Consider the following 22,072-nt stretch of genomic DNA (forward strand, 5'->3'; position numbering starts at 1 on the left):
TACACAGTAGACGTCACGAACTATGAAAATGGCGTATAGTATACGTCCGTTACCTTCGCAATCGTCGGTGCAACCGGGCAAGCGAATGTGTGGGAGACTACGCGAAGGTTCGAGGTTCGCGCGATTTGATGTCTGTTAAAAAACCGACACAGCTTGGAAAACCACGAATGCAGCGAAAACTTTGCATAATCATTCGCAAATTTCGTCCTACACTTGTGGGTTTGCGTATTCGTGCGCACGTGAGTGACCGGTGTAAGAGACAATTTTTTTCTAGAAGTTAGTGTCTATTTGAACTTTATTGCCATGCTGAAATAATAAGAAACATTTTTCATTCCAAAGATTAAGGAGTGAGAGATGGAATACAAAAAAGTGAAGAGTGAATGAAATTGGCCAGCCAAGGAGATTGGAAGAAATCACAGGATTGCTGCGCTTTATTTAATGTAATTTTAGTGTAAATAAATGGTATAATTGTTACAATTTCGTGCTTTTAAATGTTAGTGGTGTACTATTTCTATCACTATAATGTCAAATAGCTCAATTGAAGGAAAAATCCAAGGATTACAGGAACGTCTAGATGAAATGCGTATACGGAGAGAAGGTGGCCTTAGCAGCCAGGGTGGTATCGGGACTGCTAGGCCAGGAAACGTCCCTCCAAACCGAGTTAGGCCAAAACTTCGTGAGTATAGTGCACTTTACAAACAAAATGAAATAAAAACGAAGGTTCGTGAAGTACTTGAAACATTTTTATATTTTGTCCGTAAATTTCTATCATCATCAACGTAACAAGAATAGTCCCAGTTGAGTAGTAGACTAGATCTATTTGCAGTCATTATGTATTAAAAATCTGGCTTAAAGTATAATTAGTTGTTTTAATTCATACAAGAGTCAATGTTAATTTTTCCATGATCACTGAAAACTGAAAATTGCGGAATGTTTTTGGTACTCTCGGCTTCGTTGATTGTTATATTACACATTTGCATTGCAGATAATGCTCAGTGGGTGGTATTGGACAATAAATATTTTTTGTTTCTGTGCTAATTTATACACAATCAAGAGCCATTGTCTTTTGATTATAAATATGCAAATATGCTCTGCCTGTTTCTTTTTAAATTTGAATTTTCTTTGTTGCTATTTTGAATCATTATGATAGCATCCATAATGGTTATTTAATTGTGGATTCATATTGCATATGTTAATGTTATCTCATAATTACAGACAAATTTTTTTATCAATTGAAAACCAATTTTGGATCAATAATGTAACACAAATATAATTTAAGTATAAAACAAATTTAATGTGTGAAATAAGATATTATTTTAATTTTTATGATATACACTTACAACTTTTTTATTTAAAAATAATATAACATGTATTAAATCGTTATGTTGTTTCAATGTAAACAAAAAATGGCAAAATTTAAAATCGCCTTTAAACATCCAAATCTAGATCGGAAAGTACTAAATAAATGGCTATTGTGCCTATTACAAACATAATATAAGAATATATTATATTATTCTAGTTAGCACAATCATGTTTACTATTTGAAAAAAAATACTATCTGCAAAAACATAAACACATACACGTTATTATTTTAGTTTTCTATCAAACAAAAAAGTCCTCTGTTTTCTCTGCTGTTGCGATTGTATTTTTACACTAATAGCTAGAATTTTTGAAGCAACATGAAAGCAAAACTCATGATTATTTAAATCTAACATTTACTGTGAAAACAACTTTTTGGCCCGTGTTATTATTACTACAATATACTCCATTCCCCATTTCAAATGTTAAGGAACAGTTTTAGCAGTATCTAAATTTTGGTTAAAGAGTTGGCTAAAAATGCCAAGTGCCCAAGTCCAAAGACAATATTTATATGGAATCTAGGCACCGCAATGTGAACGCTGCTGCATAGCATGGTCAATGTGGAGATCAATTTTTCCTTTACAACAATTTGACCATGTAACAATAACACAAAACCAAATAATTTGTCTAATTGCCCTACTAACAAATCTATAATAAATGTATAAAACAAATGGACCCACTGGATTTCTTAATGGAGATATTGATTAGATGCTGTCTTCTCCGGAGATTACACTCAAATTATTACATCTTGTAGCACACCTCTCTATATCTGACTAGTTGATAATTATATATCTGAAAAAACTAAAACTCAACTGATCTCTTGTTTCAAAGGAGATTTACAATATTTGAAAATAAATAAATATCAAACGCATCATATAAAATAGAATACTATAATTGCTGACTGATAATAACATAGACTGTATTTTTGCTTTTCTTTTGCAGCACCCATGTTCTCGATACCAGCTTTTCCACCAAGAACTCCTCAAGTCACCGATACAGAAAACAGAATGCGGGAAGTTTATAAGGTTATTTAAAAAAAAAATTGCATTAAATAATTTAACCATCAATTCAGATTGCACATTATGCATTTCAGAAATGGATCAACCAATTCTACTAATCTAATCAAATTTTGTATGAAAACTCCAAAACCATTCGAAATCCCAAGGAGATGCTGTTACTTATCTATTTTATATCCTTTCATTAAATATTACATTTTTTCAAAAACTGTATGCAGTTTCGAAATATGAACATTAATAGAAGTAAGGTTTGGTCGTCTATATAATAGTTATTAAGGCGATGTTAAGTAATGTGTCGTAAAAAGCAAATAAGTACATAATTTGGGATAAGTTATGAGTGGATGAAGGGGCTAAGTACCATTTTTAAGATTTTTCAGTTTTTGCATTGAATGAAGGTGTTATGTGCCTATAAACCACATTAGACCTTAAAACTCCGGGCTTAAAGGCTATTTTTAGAAATTGCATGTGATGAAGGAGCTATGTACGAAGAAAAAGTAGAAGTTACAAAAGTTTGTTGCTGTTTTCTCAAAATTAACAAATTGTATCATACCCTATTCATCCGCTCATGTCTTCAATTGCCCAAAACCACTGCATTCATCTGACTTTGGAATGAACTTCCCACTACGGTGTTTCTTGAGTGCTATGGCATACCCTTTTTCAAGCGTGGCATGTTAATACTGTCTGCCAACAAGGGCAATAAAAACAAAATTAGCGTCTACATTTTAATAATTCTAACATTTACAGGTCAGTGGGAAACTAAGTGTGGATGGTAAAGAATACAAGTCCAGTATTGATGAACTGCAGCATCTGGGTGAACTTGGCAGTGGTACATGCGGTCATGTTGTGAAAATGTTGCACAAACCATCTTCTGCGGTTATTGCTGTTAAGGTACAAGATACATTATCATCTGACCACATAATATCCTAGTCAGTCTAATTATTCAATTAACTGCTGTAAATCTTCTCAAGTCCAAAGAGTTTTTAATATAAAAAAATGTAGCATTGTAGCATGTAAATAACAAATATTATCTTTTTTTATTTAAATTTAAATCTTCAATAATATATCTTCAACTTTTTCAATATTTCTCAGCAAATGCGTCGATCAGGCAATTCGGAAGAGACGAAACGTATCTTAATGGACTTAGATGTGGTGGTACGATCTCATGATTGCCCCTACATTGTTCGGTGTCTGGGTTGTTTCGTGACGGACGCCGACGTGTGGATCTGTATGGAGCTGATGGCCTCCTGCTTCGATAAACTGTTGAAGAGGCTAGGAGCTCCTATACCTGAGACTATACTTGGAAAAGTAACGGTTGCGGTTAGTGCAAACAATTAATTATAAACAATGATTGATAGGCCTGTGACCTAATAATTTTTTTCAACAATATAGACTAACTTTTGTGGTATTTATTACAGTGGGTATATTCTACTTTGCCCGCGTAATGACATTGTCAGTTATGTATTGTATCGTATTTATATTAGTTCTAGTTCATAAATTATCACAATTATTAAAATTTATAAATTAGACTAAGATACGATACGTACCTAGCACTTGTTCACGCATTACTATACTTTATTCCATATACGAAGTCCCTTTTGACACTTCTTAGAACGTGTCTCTGCACGTTTCGCAAATTTTTGAAATAATAATCATTTTTTGTTCATGGTCGTAAACATTTAAAAATACACAATCAATCTAAATCATTATATAATTTATTCACACACACACGATAACATACTAATAACATCTGTCAAATGGGACTTCGTAATTGAAATAGAGTATACGATGATGAACGAAGGATATATTAAAATTCAAGATAGCAAGGAAAATAAACGTAATTAATAGTGGTGAGCAAGCATGGATAAGTAACAGCTGCCCAGGCTAAATCTGACGCGAAACAGTTCTCTCTCCATTTCGTTTTGAAGGTTTGGACAATCATATACGACCCAGGCGACGGGGCAAAGCAAAGTCGCCGTCGCCCAAAACATGTCTTGTCGGATCCCCGGATCCACTCGGTGCTTTTAAGCAAGCACCGGTCACCGTCCTTGTCGAACTCGTCGACTTCGACGAAGAGATCGACGTGCGGACTAGTCCATAGACACAGCCCACTGAGTTTCTCGCCCGATCTTCTCAGTAAGTCGCGTTTCCGATCATGTTGTAGATTCTGCTCTGGCAATGCACTGAAGCACTGCTTTGCCTAGGGCTAGTGTTAGAAATGTTCAGAGGTTAGAGCCCCGTGCGCTCACCTACTGGCCCTGTGAATCTAGTACGACCCCTCGGGTTCACTAGAATTGGTAGGAAAAAAAATAAAAAATAAACAGGTGCCCAAAAACACTGAAGATAAATTTCTATTCATTAAATATTTTAAACTTAATTAAAAGTACTTTTCCGGTTGACTATAGAGTTCATGTTATTTTTTATTGCCTAGATGGGTGGACGAGCTCACAGCCCACCTGGTGTTAAGTGGTTACTGGAGCCCATAGACATCTACGACGCAAATGTGCCACCCACCTTGAGATATAAGTTCTAAGGTCTTAAGTATAGTTACAACGGCTGCCCCACCCTTCAAACCGAAACGCATTACTGCTTCACGGTAGAAATAGGCAGAGTGGTGGTACCTACCCGCGCGGACTCACAAGAGGTCCTACCACCAGTAACTTTGAATGGTTGACTTTAGAGTTCAGGTTCTCGAGGTCAAGGACGACTGATGGACGATTTTAAACTTTATTTGTAGACGGTGAGCGCCCTCTCGTACCTGAAGGAGACCCACGGCGTGATCCACCGCGACGTGAAGCCGAGCAACATTCTGCTGGACGAGCGCGGGAACGTCAAGCTCTGCGACTTCGGCATCAGCGGCCGGCTCGTCGACTCCAAGGCGAAGACCAGGAGTGCGGGCTGTGCCGCCTACATGGCTGTGAGTCCTCGTCATATGTTGTACTGAGACTTAGAACTCATGTTTTAAGGGGACGCCAGCAATAACGTTGTTGATGTCCATGGGCTCCGGTAACCAGTTAAAACTGACTTGGCCGTGAGCTCAATGCGGCGCTTGTTTACTTAATTTATTCATAAAAATTTCTTGTGCGTAGAACTAATGTCAATTAAATTGTTTAATAACGAATGCAATTGACAATAAAGAATTTAAGTAAATTAACCCATAGACACATCCCACTGAGTTTCTCGCCGGATCCTCTCAGTGGGTCGCGTTTCCGATCCGGTGGTAGATTCTGTGAAGCACTGCTCTTGCTGGGGTTCGCGTTAGGACCACTCCCGGCTTGAGCCCCGTGAGCTTACCTACACATCAAGGAGAAGCTGAAATAGCCTCTCAAGGCTATCAGCATAGGGAAAAAAAAAGAATTTAGAAAACGATTTTTCGTCAGCCGGAGCGGATAGACCCGCCGGACCCGACCCGACCCGACTACGATATCCGGGCCGACGTGTGGTCGCTCGGCATCTCACTCGTGGAGCTGGCCACCGGAGTCTTCCCCTACAGAGACTGTCAGAACGATTTCGAAGTTTTAACCAGGGTGAGACAAGAGACAGACTTGGTCTGCTGATGAAATGCTATGTAGTAAATTAGTTACAGTTCTCTCAATAGATTTCTATTGTTCTCTTAATATGTTAAAAGAAATCTCAACAAATCAATGTACATAATATAATTTATGAAACAATAAAAGTCTTCATAGAATAGTTAAGTTGCCATCAATTGATTTTGTTTATCAGCAATTTCTTTATTTCGATCTTGCCTTCAGGCTTCGTCTCTGGACACCCTGTATATTATGGTTCTTATCCAGAGATTCTGTATATCATTTGACATATTTGGTTCCTCTGCGGACACCCTGTATATCATTTGACAATATTTGGTTCCTCTCCGGACACCTTGTATATCATTTGACATATTTGGTTCCTCTCCAGACACCTTGTATATCCTTTGACATATTTGGTTCCTCTCCGGACGCCCTGTATATCATTTGACATATTTGGTTCCTCTCCGGACACCCTGTATATCATTTGACATTTTTTGACAGGTAATAGCAGACGATCCACCTAAGTTGCCTGAAGATAGTAATTTCTCACCAGAATTCAAGTCATTTGTGTCTCAGTGGTAAGTTGATCTCATTACAATATTTTTCTTTCCTTGTGCTATTGTTGAGAACTTAAACTTGTTGATATTTTTAAAATATGGCCGTGCTTATCTGCTATGAATGGTCTGCTGTTTGAGTATGAAAATATTTGTAAACGCGTACACTTTTGGTTGGTTTAGTAAAATACCCGTTATCCTCACGTAGGTCTAAAAATTTTGGGACCTAATCGTACTGAGATCTGGGTGAAACTGATTACGACAATAATTGATCCTATGTCTCCAATATTCCCTTCGAGATGGGTGGGCTGTGGAACTGATGCTTTGCTCTAGAGAGAGCGGTCCACATAGATCAGGTTGGGTCGGAAGTGAAGACACTAACGTGCTGTCCCATGGCTTTGGGATTAAAGAACATACTGTTGAATTGCAACACCCCCATCTTCTAAGATTTTCAGATGACTAAAAAGAGACGTGAAATGTCGATGAGATTGGGCTGTAAAGAAAGTGCTCTGTGGTATATTGTCTATTGGGAACGGGTGGTAAATTTCGTAGATTTTGTACCCTTAATGGCCTCGTATGAAATCTTACCCAATATTACCACATCTACATATTGATTCACACATTGATTGTATGAAATCTATTAATTCCGCTATTTATTACCGGCTTGACCTTGAGCCAATGTATCCGTCTGTGTTAGAAAAAAAACTTTAGTGTTGAATTGGATTCAGAGGTTTATTCAAATAATAGTCGTAAGTGCGGGAATTGAACACAACTGAATTCGTTTACAACGAGCTATAACATAAGGTGGTTTGTTGCACAGCCTAACGAAGAACTACAGACAGCGCCCGAAGTACGTGAAGCTGCTGGAGCACCCGTTCGTCGTGAAGTCGTCCCGCAGCGGCGTGTCGGTCGGCGCCTGGTACCGCGCCCTGCCCCGCGCCTCCGCCCCGCACCCGCCCGCCCCCACCACGCCCACCACCACGCCCACGCCCACCAGGTGCTGCCGGATCACAAGCTGTAACGACACTCGGCTGTTTACACGAATCCACGCATTAACGTAGTGTATTGTTCAGGGCATGGTGGGCGACCCCGAGCGGCGTGAGTGCGGGGGGGAGCAGCTCGCAGCCCGCCAGTCTTGAGGCTGACTTCTCCAATCACTCGCCCTACCCGAGACGAAGGTAAATGAATACGTTATGCCGTATGTAAATAATTATTTTAATGGCTACACTAAATATACAGTAGATTGGGGTGAATAGGGACTAGAGGCAGAATAGGGACAAATCTGGGACGTCACAATACTTTTGTTGGGTTGCTAAAGATTTAACTTTGTTGCACTGAAAATAACTTTTATTTAGGGCTTAAGAATATTATATATTTTAATTTAGTCATCAAAGTTTTGTAACTCATTAAAGATATTTAAAAGTTAATTATTTAAACTAAGTACCTACCTAACATCTAAATAGTGCCAGCCCTATCGAAAAACTATTGTAACCCCATACGTAACCTCATTCAGCCTAAAGCAAAGGAATCAGGTCAAGCTAGTTTTTTCAGTTTTTGTGTATATTTTGTTATGAACTATGTTTAATAACGCATCGTATATAAAAATTTTAATCTCAATTATATTGGTATTATCCTAAGAAAAACCATTGAACATTTGTGTAGGAATTGGAAAGGGTCCCGATTCCACCCATTTTACGGTACATAACAATTTAGAATGTGTTCCTTTATGTATTCAGGACGATAGATGCGTGCGCGTCCCCTCCCCCGCCGCCCACCCCCGCGCGGAGGGTGTCGGCCGACAACCGCTGGAGGGCCTCGCCGGCGGTACGTGACCTCACTTCACTACAAGGCTTGTCCTGGGGGGTCGTTCACCCCTATTTCAAACGAAAGTGGTTCATTGATGTACACACACATTTGCACACTGCACACTGTTGCACATTTATGTAATAATGAGTAAGGTTGTCATATCACACATTCCGGTGAACTCGAGTGAATTACAGACTCGGATACGGGGGGACTTGGTACTTTTTCTAAAAATGCTCTCAATTTACAATAAACTTATTTTTCGTTTATCAACGGTAGGACTAGTGTGTGAACACAGCTAGAAATAATTTAGGATTGGTAAGAACGGAACGTATGAAAAGAGTGTAAAACGGAGTGTTACATGTGAGTGAGAGAAAACGGTAAGAAAGGGGAAAGATAATGACAGACAGAATGACAGAGAAAAAAGGAAGATGGTGAAGATGGTTAAGAAATGAGCAAGGTAATAAAAGTGTTAATTAATTCTTAATTATTATTATAATAGAAGATTTTGGAACAGTGGAAGTCTTATTTATGCACTGCTATCCCTATTCTACATAATTATCCTAAATAAACAATTTGACATTTCATCTTTATCTCTGCGTTCATAATTTAATATTTTTGCGATCCACATATGAAAGATTCAATGTTACGAGCTAATCGTATTTGCAGTAATGTTTGATAAGCAATAAATCAATTAACTATATAATTTTTTAACAGTTTATTCGAGCACAGATTGACTTGTTCGCATAATGTTTCAGAGTTCAGGCAACACCAGCCCCATAGTGTTGCAGAGGTTTTACCATCAGAGCCAGCAGCGGAGATCTAGGGTCGACCTCCACTCGACACCGAGGCACAGAAGGTAAATTTATATTATTGAAATATAATATTATCATTATATTTTTTACTGGCGGCAGGACCTCTTGTGAGTCTGCACGGTTAGGTACCACCACCCCGCCTATTTCTGCTGTGAAGCTGTAATGCGTTTCGGTTTGAAGGGTGGGGCAGCCGTTGTAACTATACTTGAGACCTTATCTTATAACTTATATCTCAAGGCGGGTGGCACATTTACGTTGTAGATGTTTATGAGTTACAGTAACCAGTTAACACCAGTGTGAGCTCGTCCAATCTATCTAAGCAATAACAAAAAAAAAGAGTTAATTTAATTGAAGTTCAATTTAAAAAAATTGAACTTTTGGTTTTGATACCAATTAAAACCTTTAATTACAAAGATAAATGTCGCGTATTAAGTGAAATGTATATTTATTATTTTCGAAAATAGGACCGTTCACTGTGATTACTTAGTTAAGTTTTGGAATCAAATAATAATACAAAAACTTGGAATGCTTACAGCTTGAGCAGAGAGCACAGCGCGGGCCGCTCCCCCGACCCCCCGCCGAGGACCAACAGGCATCCGATGTTAGGACACGATGGTGATTAGTTTTCATGTTATTTTCTGACCACCTGAGTCGAATTTACATGTACCTGAACTCCTGAGTTGATTGACTCTTCTTCTCGGGTATGATCTTGGATGTAAAAAATCTAGATAGGAATTAGGAATGAACCGGCTTTGGAATGAACTACCTTCCACAGTGTTTCCCGAGTGCTATGACCTGTCCCTCTTCAAACGAGGCTTGCGGAGTGTACTTAATGGTAGGCAGCGACGGTAACTACTTACCATCATGTGGGAAGAACGCTCGTCTGCCTACAAAGGCAATAAAAAAAACTCGGTTATGTTTGGGAATATAGTAATATTAGGGAAAAAAAGTGGGGCTTATTTATGGGACGTAGAGTTCGGTAGCTGTCTCAGCCCGTAGACATTAGAAAGTAAATGTCGCGATTCTGTGGAATCACGAGATCCTAAGTCGTAAATATATCTAGAATAATTGATAGCTTATTAACTGCTATGCATTATCGCTTCTTAAAGTTTTACATCCATAGTGATCAACAGTCTCAATCCGCATTTTCTATTTTAATATAAGATTGAATTTTGATCATGATTTTCACTCAAAATATATTAAAATTATTTTAGACTGGGCCATAGATTCTTGTAAAAACTATTATATTTACCTATAGAACTCGTTAAGATTTATTCTTACATTCCTTACAATCTACAAGACTTGTGTACCTCCACCTTCATTTCCTACTGTCACTGTAATGGGATCTTTAACATAAACTTTGAGAATTGCTGCATAGTCTATACTAATATATAAATCTACAGTGGTCTTTACGGATGTTCCGTTATAACTACTGAACCATGCATCCACCATGATTGACTTGGAACTTGGTACCCATGTAGAAAATACATGTACTTAATGTATAGACCAATATTTATATGAGTGCTGGACTCCCTACACCCGTTGCGGGGGCGTTAATGATGAGAATCTTTGTGGGGGTGAGAAATGATTATGTTAATTTTAAATGCCCAGCGCAGCGGACGGGTACAGCTAGTATTACTACATAGTATAAAACAAAGTTGCTTTCTCTGTCCCTATATCCCTATTTATGCTTAAATCTGTAAAACTACGCAACGGATTTTGATGTGTTTTTTTTTAATAGATAGAGTGATTGAAGAGGAAGGTTTATATGTATAATAACATCCATTAAATAATGGAGAAATCAATAATAAATTACAGTTTCCGAAGCGAAGCGAGGGCGGGTCGCTAGTATTATATATTTTTTAAATGTTGTTTACGTTTCTGTCCCCAGCCAACGGCAGCATAGAGCTGGACCACTCGTCGCTGCACGATAGGTTGCAGTCACGGTCGCCGCTGTTACTGAGCGACAGGTATGTGTGAACTTACCCTATATTTATTTAATGATTTTTTGCCTACCTACCTATTTTTTTATTGCTTAGATTGATGGACGAGCTCACAGCCCACCTGATGTTAAGTGGTTACTGGAGCCCATAGACATCTACAACGTAAATGCGCCACCCACCTTGAGATATAAGTTCTGAGGTCTCAGTATAGTTACAACGGCTATCCCACCCTTCAAATCGAAACGCATTACTGCTTCACGGCGGAAATAGGCGGGGTGGTGGTACCTACCCATGCGGACTCCCAAGAAGTCCTACCACCAGTGATTACGCAAATTATAATTTTGCGGGTTTGATTTTTATTACACGATGTTATTCCTTCACCGTGGAAGACAATCGTGAACATTTGTTAAGTACGTATTTCATTAGAAAAATTGGTACCCGCCTGCGGGATTCGAACACCGGTGCATCGCTACATACGAATGACCCGGACGTTTTATCCTTTAGGCCACGACGACTTCATAACTATTGTCATAACAACTTGGCATCTTGGGTATGACGTAGAAGGAGCTAGCATAGACTGCCAAAGATCGATGCAAATGGAGGAATTTGATTCGAACCCTACGCCCCAGCAGAGGGTAATAGGAAAAAAAGAATTGGACCTATTGCTAGTAGCCTCCAGGAGTTGTGTGAAAATTATTTCGGTTGTTCAACCTAAGATTCATTATAAAATTCTTAATTAAATATTTTACAAAAAGAGTATTTATCGATTATCGAGTATTTGAGTAGGACGACCGCTATGCCACGATTCTATGCCTCAAGGTGGGGGCGGATTCCCGCTGCCTGCGGTCTCCGGTGAAATAAATAATAATATATAAATTAAAGATGAAGTTCTCAATTCGGGGTGTATGATTTTTCATTAACCATAATGTGGATAGCTGAAAGGGATAATGTTACGAACTATTACCGCGTGCGTGCGTGCGTGCGGACATGTGTGCGTGCGTGCGGGCGTGTGTGCGTGAATGCGTAAGGGCGTGCGCGCGTGAGTGAGTGCATGCGTGCGTGCGTGCGTGCGTGAGTGCGTACGTGCGTGCGTGCGTGCGTGAGAGCGTACGGGCGTGTGTGCGTGCGTACATGCTTGCGTGCGTGCGGGCCCCGCAGTAAGTGGCGTAGTTTCGTGCGCAGGCTGTCTGAGGGCCGCAGCCAGAGCCTGACGCGCGCCGAGCTGCGGAACGGCTACAAGGGCGAGGCGAGCCCCCCGCCGCCCCCGCCCAAGCACCACCACGACGACCAGGGTAACTACTTGCGTGCCATGTTCCGTCCTACGAGAACACATCGTCTTCTCGCATTAAAACTCTATAATCTCAAAACTTACTAATTTTCCAGGAGAGTGTTTTAAAGGCTTAACATGTGATATTTTTAATATTAATCATCTTTGCAAAATTTTTTTTTTACCAGCTAAATTATCTGTCTTTTAAAGTAAGATAAAATTATGTATTAATTTTGTTAATAGTATTCAAAATATAGGTAAACTAAAAAAAAACAAACTAAAACTAAAGTACGCTATTTTGACAGTATTTATAAGATAAATGCTGGTGATACCAAATGATTCCGCCTATTAACTCAATTTCGAATATTTTTGGAAATTGTACACTTTTAATGCGAAAAGACGATATGCCAGATGTTAAATTGTCGCGGCGGTCAAACAAGTTTAAGTCATATTCATAACAATAAGAGTTACATTTTAGCTTAATCAAGTATTAAATAATAAAAAACACAGTTTGGTAATATACTGTACCATTTTAATTTGTGGTCATTGTGAAGGATCCGTGGCCTGTATACTGTACACAGTGACATTCAAAGTAGTGATTAAGATACGTTAAATTATTTATTTATTTATTCATATTCTTTTGTTTTTTTTTTTTTTAATTTTTTTATTTGTGTATGTATTCATGTATGATTTTTATGATTGTGAAAGGAGAGCAGCCAGCCTATGACAGTGACGTTGCCAAAACGAATATATTTTTATATTACATGAAGAGCTGCGCGTGCCACTCTCACGAACTCTCCGCTCTACGGTCACATTATATACGCGATGCGACGAAACGTTCGCAGAGATTACAAGAAACGAAATAAAAATAACATTTAAAAAAAAAGTATATTTGAGAAAAAAGAAAAAAAGAAAAAAAACCTTCTCTGCAATCGCTTCACATGATCATTTTTCATTTTTCATTTTGTATGTGTCTCTCTCAACTGTCTAACGGTCGTATTCGCGATGACTTATCGGAACTTTATCGATCGATCCGTTAGATAATTAACGATAACTCATTGCGAATTAGATTACTGAATGTTTATAATACTGTGTCTCCTACAGCCTCTGGGTATAGTTTCGTGTTAGAAGTATGTATACCTATACCACTACCTATACAAATACCTATACCGCTATATATCGGAACAATGAAGAGTTTATGGTAAATGTGTTTCCCTAGTGAATTTTTTTTTTTATTTTTTTTTTTTTTTTATTGCCATTGTAGGCAGACGAGCATACGGCCCACCTGATGGTGAGTGGTTACTGTTGCCCATGGACTTCAGCAATGCCAGGGGCAGAGCCAAGCCGCTGCCTACCGCAAGATTATTCAGATAACCCTCCTACAAAACGGTAGATACGTTGCTACAGTCCCCGTGTTTTACAAAACCGTGTTATATGAGACTAGAAGCCAGTACAAAAAGTAAGAGTAATTTTGGTTAATGAAACATTTCAATTATGCCGGTATGTATTTTTGTACCTATTAAAAATAGGCAGAAATTTTTCGGTAATTTCCATATATTATGGGTTCTTAGTTGTTTAAAGTAATTTATAGTAAAAGTAAGTTCTAAATAATTTTAAATAAAAATTTCGTTATCGTGTTATAAGAGGATTTTATGGGAACTAATCTTTTCGTGTTCGAATTGAACCGTGTTGTAAAATATCGTGTTATAAGAGAGTTATCTGTACTTCCCAATTAGCTAGGGGCATTACAGTGCCCGACAATAAATACTGGACATCGACGTTTGGTAAGAAACAATCGGCTAATTTCGGTTTCATAGAGCGCCCTTCTATCGATATCAGCCGATAGTCTCTTTCTAATAGTCGACGTGCAGCGTTTGTCGCCAGGTACTGTATATAAGTTGGAGCTTTATCTCGATTGAAAAAACTGTGTATTATTGACGTCGCTTCAGTATTTAGCCTCATCGAAAATGTCCCCGATCTGATAGATAAGACGACTTGTGTAGTGGCGCACCGTGAGCCTTCGTGAGTATGTCAACCGAATACAATGGACCAAGTAACATCGGTTAGCCTCTAGCAGTGTCTAGTGTTTACGCACCTACAGTGCCGAAACAATGAGTCTGTGCCGTGGTTTGATTCTGGAACGGATACCTTTTTTCTTATCAATTACTAGTTTTATCAGGCTACATCACTCGCGTTAATGTAGAAAAAAAAAACAGTCCATCGTGATAGTATTTTTTTTTTCAAGATTAAGCGAACCTTTTTCGTTAACAACGTGTATGTAAAACACGAGGATCGGTTGAGTAACACGTGACGTGACGTAAGCGTAACAAACAAACAAACACTCCTTCAAATTTATAATGAATAAATTTGGATGTACTTAACATTGTGTGTGGAACCAAAAATCTTGTTTTTTTTAATTCGCGTTGCACAGTGCTTAATGCATCACATGGTTTGATGTCTATTCATAAAAATAAAATAAAACTTTTTCTTTCATAATTCCAACTGTATAGCGCCAGTCGTTGTACCTTATAAGACGATGGTTCAAATTAAAATCCTTAAACACTAATGGTAATCAAACTTTTTGGTCGTGTTTTAAATCTTTATATTGTAACTTCTTATGAGAGAGAGTAAACTGCTTCGTTACGTAACGCGTTACGGCGCCATTCTGTCTGGCTTCCCTTTCTCTCACGCATACGGCAGCGGTATTGAGAACGTATGTAACTCCTGACTATTTATATATCTTTTCAATTTATGTTACAATTTTCCTTACATTATCATATGAATATACATAAAATTTAAGTGATGACCTAAACTTTTCTCAACTTATACAATTTCAATATTAAATAGTTCAACTTACATTAGTTTATGTTATCCTTTCTGTAGGACGTCCCGAGACGCATTTTTTTTTATAAATTTTCGGATTTCGATATATTTCAGGATATCTGTGTCGATAAATAATAAGTAATGAGGTATTTTGTGTCCCTTCAAATAGTGACATTATTGTATTTGTTTTTCCTGTGTATGTTTTTCTTTTTCATAAAGAAAAAGAATTGGGAACATTAGAGAGCTTCACACACTTGTGAAAATGTCGCTTCGCAGTGTTGACCAGCCTTATGTAGTATCGACTTTTCGAGAACATTCCACCTAAATTTTGTAGTAGCCATTTTTTTGAGCTTTCCCGTCTGTAACTATATTATAAACATTATTAATAGACGGGTTTTCTTAGCCACGTTTCTCACTGGTAATGGGTTCGCTGTTTTTCAGTCTACCCCTGTCAGTGGTTCTTGTAAGACGTCATCGGGCGAATTCAGTCATTGTGAAAATAGTGATTAAAAATAGCGAAAAAATTATAATAAATATTCATATTTTTTCATAAGTCAAGCCTTTTTTGGTGACGTACCTATTTATGTAATGAAAATAAATTATAATATTATAATCAGAATAAAAACACTTTCAGATATAATCGATTGTCCCTTGGCGAGTGCGTGGAGCTCCTAACATTTGCTTTATACATATATGTATGTCGATGTACTGTATACTCGTGCTTCGCTGTTCCTACGCGCCACACATCGCCTACCCATTGTTATCACGTGCCTCGCTACACTAAACACGACTTTAACACCTAGCTAATAAAGGCTATATGCTCGGAAAATAATGCTTTTTTTCGTTTTCGTACATGCGGACGGCGTCAGGTGTAGATTTACTAACTTTAGTTTAGCGCTTCGGTTCAGTTGGACCGTAAATAGAGTCGTCTATTATCAAAGGTGGCAATCTGTGCATTTGGACAAAAAAATGTTATTGATATGTCAATACAGATTGATTTGAATATAATCGTCTCCTTCAAAGAATACGGTTCAAAACCTGCATTAAATAAAGGTTAATACTTAACCTGTTATTTATCTAAGATGTCGTTCAGAAGAGTTTTGTGACTGCCAATGGAATACAAAGTCAATAATTCGTTTTTCTGATTTACCAATAATTGTCCAAAAGTCACATTGCCGGCTTTGATAATAGTCAACTCAATATATTATTGGGAACGGCCAAGGTAGAGGCGCTGCGGAGATGAGCTCATTCCTATGCCGGTACTTGGCAAGTTGTCGTCTGTCATCAGCAGGGATAAACTCTCTGTGCTTAGTGCTAGTTTTTTAATTGAAACAGTTTCCCTACGTTTGCCGCTAGGGGCGTTGTTCCAACTCCGCACATATTTGAGTTAACTTTTACGCTATCGAGAACGTTAAAAAACACGCGCTAAGCACACTGTTCCGATGGCGACTGGGCGGGTAGCATCATCTCAGATTCAATAATGAAATGAACGCTATGTTGTTGATGGGCTTTTAAATGTTATGTAATTTGCAATAAAACATTCTGTGAACGATAAAACAATGGGATAAATAGAAGTAAAATATATAGTATAAAGTATAAAAATCGCTTAGAACTAGCTACGCCTGACGCCATAACAAATCGCCATCAAACACCTTGCGATCGAAAATTCCAAGCTTCAATGTATATAGCCTAAGCTTTAGCCGGGTGGCGTGCGGATGTCGTCATCACTTCCATCATCATTCGGAGTAGCTTCAGCCTTCAGTAACATTAGCAAGGCATAACGACGTTTCGACTCTTCGCACGAAACTGTGCTACATCGATTTTGTGTCGTCACACGCGCGATTGTACGCAATTTTAATATCGATAAATAAATCGGGCCGGCATTTGGAATCGATTCGCAAACATTTCGATTGACGTTGTTAAAAGCAGTTTTACGATTTAATCTCGCCTTAAAAATTAAAATTGCGATTTTTTGCTTTTCGAAATTGCCTTACGAAGCGTGGCTGAACGTTAATTCGTTACTAATGACGTCATTCGAGGTCTAAATCATTAGCCACTTATGACGTCATCATACGTAAATAAAATTCGATGGTCGTATTTAATATAACTGAGATCACTTACTACTTTGTTTTTGTATTTTGTTTGTTCTACAGCTGTGTGCTTAGTGCGAGTTTTCTAAACAGCGCCCCTAGCGGCAAACGTTCCAACTCTACAAATTTGAGTTAACTTTTACGCTATCGAGAACGTTAAAAAACTCGCACTAAGCACACTGATGTGCGTAGAATTTTACAAATTTCGTATTATTCGCGTACAACAGAAACGCGAGATTGATGAGTAAAATTGTATTTTTATTAACGAAAACGGAAAGTACTAGAAAAATACTACGTAGTAATCGAGGGGGGGACGCGTCAAAATCGATGTAAGTTTTAGTGAGAGCGAGCGGGGTCGGTGTATGGGCGGCGGGCGTAGGGCCAGTAGCGGGTAGTTTAGGGTCGCGGGTGTGGGTCGCAGGCTGGCTGCACTCGCTGGCGGGGCTGGTGAAGCGCCGTCTCACTCCCTACGTCAAGTGGCATCACGTTGCAGCGCGCCGGGACTCGCACCGACACCCGCATCATCTGCACCATCGGTGAGTATCCCGCGCCGACTCACTCTACGCCTTCAGTTCTAACACTAGAAGCAGGCTTAGGGACCCCGGTAACCGTACTCGTCGAACTCGACAAAGAGGTCGACGTGCAACCTAACCCATGCATCAGTCCGCTGAGTTACTCGCCGGATCTTCTCAGCGGGTCGCGATTCCGATTCGGTAGCAGATTCATTCGCGAACCGCCCACCTGTCCTGGTGAAGCTGGAAAGGCCTCCGGGCCACCAGTAATCCTTCAATCATAAAAAAAAAGGTTTAGAGGGGCGGAGCCAATGCTCCCTCTCTTCTTACGGGCAACGGATTTGGGTGAGGTGTCAAGGTGTTTCTTATGTTGGCTGAGTATCGTTTAACTTCATCCTATATGGTTAGAATTTCCAGATACTCGTGGATTGTTAATATTACATGATGACAATATTATGTAACTTGTAGTTGAAGGTCATAGAAGCAGCGAAGCTCTAGCCGGAGCAGATGTTAACAAATTATTCAAGGCTAAAACCCTTGTGCTTGACACTAGTCAAAGTGAAGCCAGAATAGATCCTTCAGTTACTAACTACTGGTCGATAGATAAGCAAATAAAAAAGAAGGTAGGAGGTTGTTACAAGTGTGATAAAAAAGGAGTTACAGGAATGAAGAAGGATATGTGATAAGGCTAGAGGAAATACCGTAGAGGGGAATTCATTTTAGAGCCGGATGGTACGTGGCAAGAAAGGTGGAAATGCACTGTTCATGATTGTTACGGCTCTAAATAGTTTGGACGAACTCTTGTCCGTTGGCGAGACGTGCAAACATCTCGGTGTACTTAAGGTCATTTAACGAAATATCATACAAATATAGCTTTTATTTATTCACATCTAGATGCTTCGTTTTTCGATGTCACTCGTTAAAGCAATGTTGATGCGCTAATGCAGGTGGGGCAACAGTGAGAGTTGCAGCATGCCGTCGTCGCCGCTACCCCCGCGAGCGCCTCCGCCGCGACCCACAGACTAGTCTCCACACAGCGCGCGTACAATCACTATGCTTACACAAATACATGGAAATATAGCATTCTTTACACACACAAACACACACAAAGCAACTTAAATTATTAATGCTTGTTTGAAAAACAACGAATCTTAAAAATCGAAATCAACACGAAACAAGAAATGTAATTGTTTTTTTTTTTAAATAGAAACCTCATGGTTTTACATTTTACAGTACATTACGAAAGGAATGCTTTATTTCCTGAACGCACGCCGACAACGCGAAATACGCGGCGATTATTAGCTCTATGAGCCTAATGTATTTTGACTGCTTGTAAATATTAGCACTAAATGATAATAATGTATACTTGTAAAATATTTAATGATGAAGATGTTCAACTAATTTAGGCGTGAATTTTTACTCTGTCAAATAATGCTACCGAAAATATCGAAGTTAAACATTTTCAATCGTTCTCGTAATAGTACAATATTTTGATGCTGGCAATATCATTAGTTTTAATGTTGGCAATATTATAATTTTTTGTAACTGGCTTAAAATATGAAAAATTGTGCTGTTTCACTGAACTAAACTAAACTCAGTATGAATTCTTTTGGCTCAAAATTAAACCGATAATGTAAAACACATTGAATTAAGTGAGCCAAAAAACCAACCAATAAACAATGAGTGTTATTGACAAACCTTTTATTATTTTAAGTTAAAAACAGTTAACAGTTTATCAGTGGGCGTCATTGCTTGATGTGAACACGCTGAATTTGTTTTAAGGTCAACGGCGTCCGCTAACTATGACCTCTTGTCTATATAGTCTTGGTACCAAAAAAATCTTATTAATATCTAGAATAAGGTCGTCTAGTTCCGACTTGATCGAATTGTACATCTCTTGGACTGTTTGTACGATATTTGTATGTGTGTAACATGTTTATCGATGACTAAGGTTACCGAACACTTTTCTACTTTCAAGTAAACACTGATTTGACCTTAAATTATAAGTGTAATCTATAAACACACATTTGAGTTAATGCAGCATGCGTTATAATTTTATATATCTGTTTATTAATTAATTATTGTTGATTAATATTTTCGTCTCCGCTTCATTGTCTTTTTGTTTCATATTATCTTATTTTACACACAGTTGGACTCACAAAAAATCTTTCGTCAGCCATTAATGAACGCTACCCCTAATTTGAGTTGTATAACTCAGTAGCACGTACTGCCTCGTCGATATTACGATCTGTCCAGAGCATTGGACTGAAAGGAGCAAGAAGGAAGCAGATGCTCTTGTGTTTTTAGCCCTCCATTGTTTCGGTTGATTGTCAATTTTAGGAAGTTGTCACTGGATGTACGAGCGATGGGTCCACACAAATTAAACCTCCTCTTTCTCTTCTCTTAGCGTGTCTTTTAGTTTTTTTTCTTCTCAACCTATTCGATGGTAAGGTGCTATTCCAGCAACACACTACTGAATTTGCTAACACTGGCCATAGCAAGGGCAGTGCTTCGCAGAATCTAGTCTCAGAATAAGAATAACCTCCTGAGAAAATCCAGCGAGAAACTCAGCGAGCTATTTCAGAGCACTAGCGATACTTTTCGTTTAGGACGAAGACGTGGACACATCTAAGTATTTCCCTGTTTAAATCTAATGATGACTTATTAATAAGGTAATCTGTGTGTTGTTGTTTATTTTCATTAATTTCACATATGTACAAACAGTCCAACGACCTCGCACGGTCAATGTGCGTTGTGGAGTCACGTTCCATGATGTGTTCCTATATTATAATAATTGTAATCTATCGTATAATATATAAATAAATAGGCAAAGATATAAAACTTAATTATTTCATTTACTCGTTTGTTACTAAGCTGATTTCATTTTTCTTGTTTTATAGCTATCGACGAACTTTAAGATATGTTTGTTTTTGAAATATTTGAGTTAACAAATATCCGTAAATAAAAAAAAAAACAAAAGAGAAAATGTAATGCATAAAGTGAATATAAACCTTGATGTATAAGTGAATATGGTCGAATTTCGATCGTTGGGAGAAAAAGGCTAGGTATGATAAATAGATGTTTCACATTCAAAGATCCCGATATATATAGGGTGTTCTGTAATGGAGACAAAATGAACAAACAAACTAAGAGTCCGATCACCGAATGGTTTTCACGAAAAAACCGAAGCAGTCAAAATTATAATATTAATCCAAGTATGTTATTTTAAAATTTGATTCAATCAATATTTCCTTTAATCGTTCTTCGAATGATTGCACTTTTAATGTAATCGAATATGCAATTTCGAAAAGGGCACATGTCGCATATTTTGTCAAATACGTTTTTTCATATACATGTAGTTTTGAGGCGTACCTACACCCATTTTATAATGATTCCAGTAATTTTCAATTGCTAATTAACACTAAAGTATATCTCAAAACGATGCCTCCAATGAACACTACTCTAACTCAAAATTTTGAAATTTTCATTTTTCACGCAAATCGCTTCACTATGTTAAAAGTATTACAATTAATCATTATTAATGGGGTTCAAAGCAAGGGTAAATAAGCTAGCTACACAAAAAAACCATAAATATATCTGCAATAATAAAGATTCTATCAACTTTTTTCGTTTAAATGCTCCTCCTGTAAATCTACGAATTTGGAGTTAGCGTAGTGTTCATTGGAGGTATCGAAAAGTTTATATTTTAAATTTTACACTTCTTTAGATAATAATCAGTTATTTTTCATTTCCTGAACATTTTACATTTTCAGAGATGTGCCCTTTTCGAAATTGCATATTCAATTGTTTTCCTTTCTGTTTTTATCTTTGCGTTCCAAGGAAAATTTGTTTCAGCATCGCATTATGAAATACGGATTGTGAATATATACCTGTAATATAAAATATATAAATATTGTATGTTTTAAGGATCGCAATATAATTTTTTGAATTTCTCAATTTTAATTAATATTAGAAAATAAATTATTGTTTTTTTTTTATTTATAATCGAGACATTTTCAATGTATAGACGCTTTTTATTTTATTACTTGTAGAGTAATGTGCATATTTTTAGTTTTTATAAATGTACGACCAAATGTATAGAAATATAATAATAGAATTTGAATATATTATTCGTTTGTTTTTATTTTTAACGTTTCAGTGTTGCCGTGTTTTAGTGACGCGCTTCTCTGCATATTTTAGTTGTGTTTCGATGCACAAATTTTCAAACGTTATTTAGATTATTTGTACTAGCGCACGCGGTGTTTACACAGTAACTTTCCTCATAACGCGATACTCTTATAACGCATTTTCATATTACGCGATTCAGTCCCTCGTATAGCACGGGTATTCCCCCATATAACGCAAG

At 37.8% G+C, this 22,072-nt stretch overlaps 1 protein-coding gene across 8 annotated transcripts; it reads left to right on the forward strand.

The window, feature by feature from the left end:
- Positions 1-145: 145 nt before the first annotated feature.
- On the forward strand, positions 146-20,692 carry hep (hemipterous). 8 transcript variants are annotated; one of them, XM_028173746.2, is made up of 16 exons: positions 146-676; positions 2,302-2,384; positions 3,120-3,263; positions 3,465-3,692; positions 5,110-5,289; positions 5,753-5,899; positions 6,401-6,477; positions 7,274-7,450; positions 7,527-7,631; positions 8,190-8,277; positions 9,015-9,115; positions 9,607-9,686; positions 10,963-11,041; positions 12,185-12,306; positions 17,616-17,730; positions 18,654-20,692. In XM_028173746.2, exons 1-16 carry the CDS (start codon positions 523-525, stop codon positions 18,730-18,732), a joined length of 1,959 nt encoding a protein of 652 aa, XP_028029547.2. In that variant the 5' UTR covers positions 146-522; the 3' UTR covers positions 18,733-20,692. The 8 variants fall into 8 exon arrangements, with proteins under 8 accessions (XP_028029547.2, XP_028029550.2, XP_028029548.2 ...); XM_028173749.2 differs by having other exon boundaries at positions 17,688-17,730; XM_028173747.2 differs by having other exon boundaries at positions 12,197-12,306.
- The last annotated feature ends 1,380 nt before the right edge of the window (positions 20,693-22,072 follow it).

The sequence above is a fragment of the Bombyx mandarina genome, chromosome 15 (assembly GCF_030267445.1).
Source record: "Bombyx mandarina strain Sakado chromosome 15, ASM3026744v2".
In the NCBI taxonomy this organism is placed as follows: Eukaryota; Metazoa; Arthropoda; class Insecta; order Lepidoptera; family Bombycidae; genus Bombyx; species Bombyx mandarina.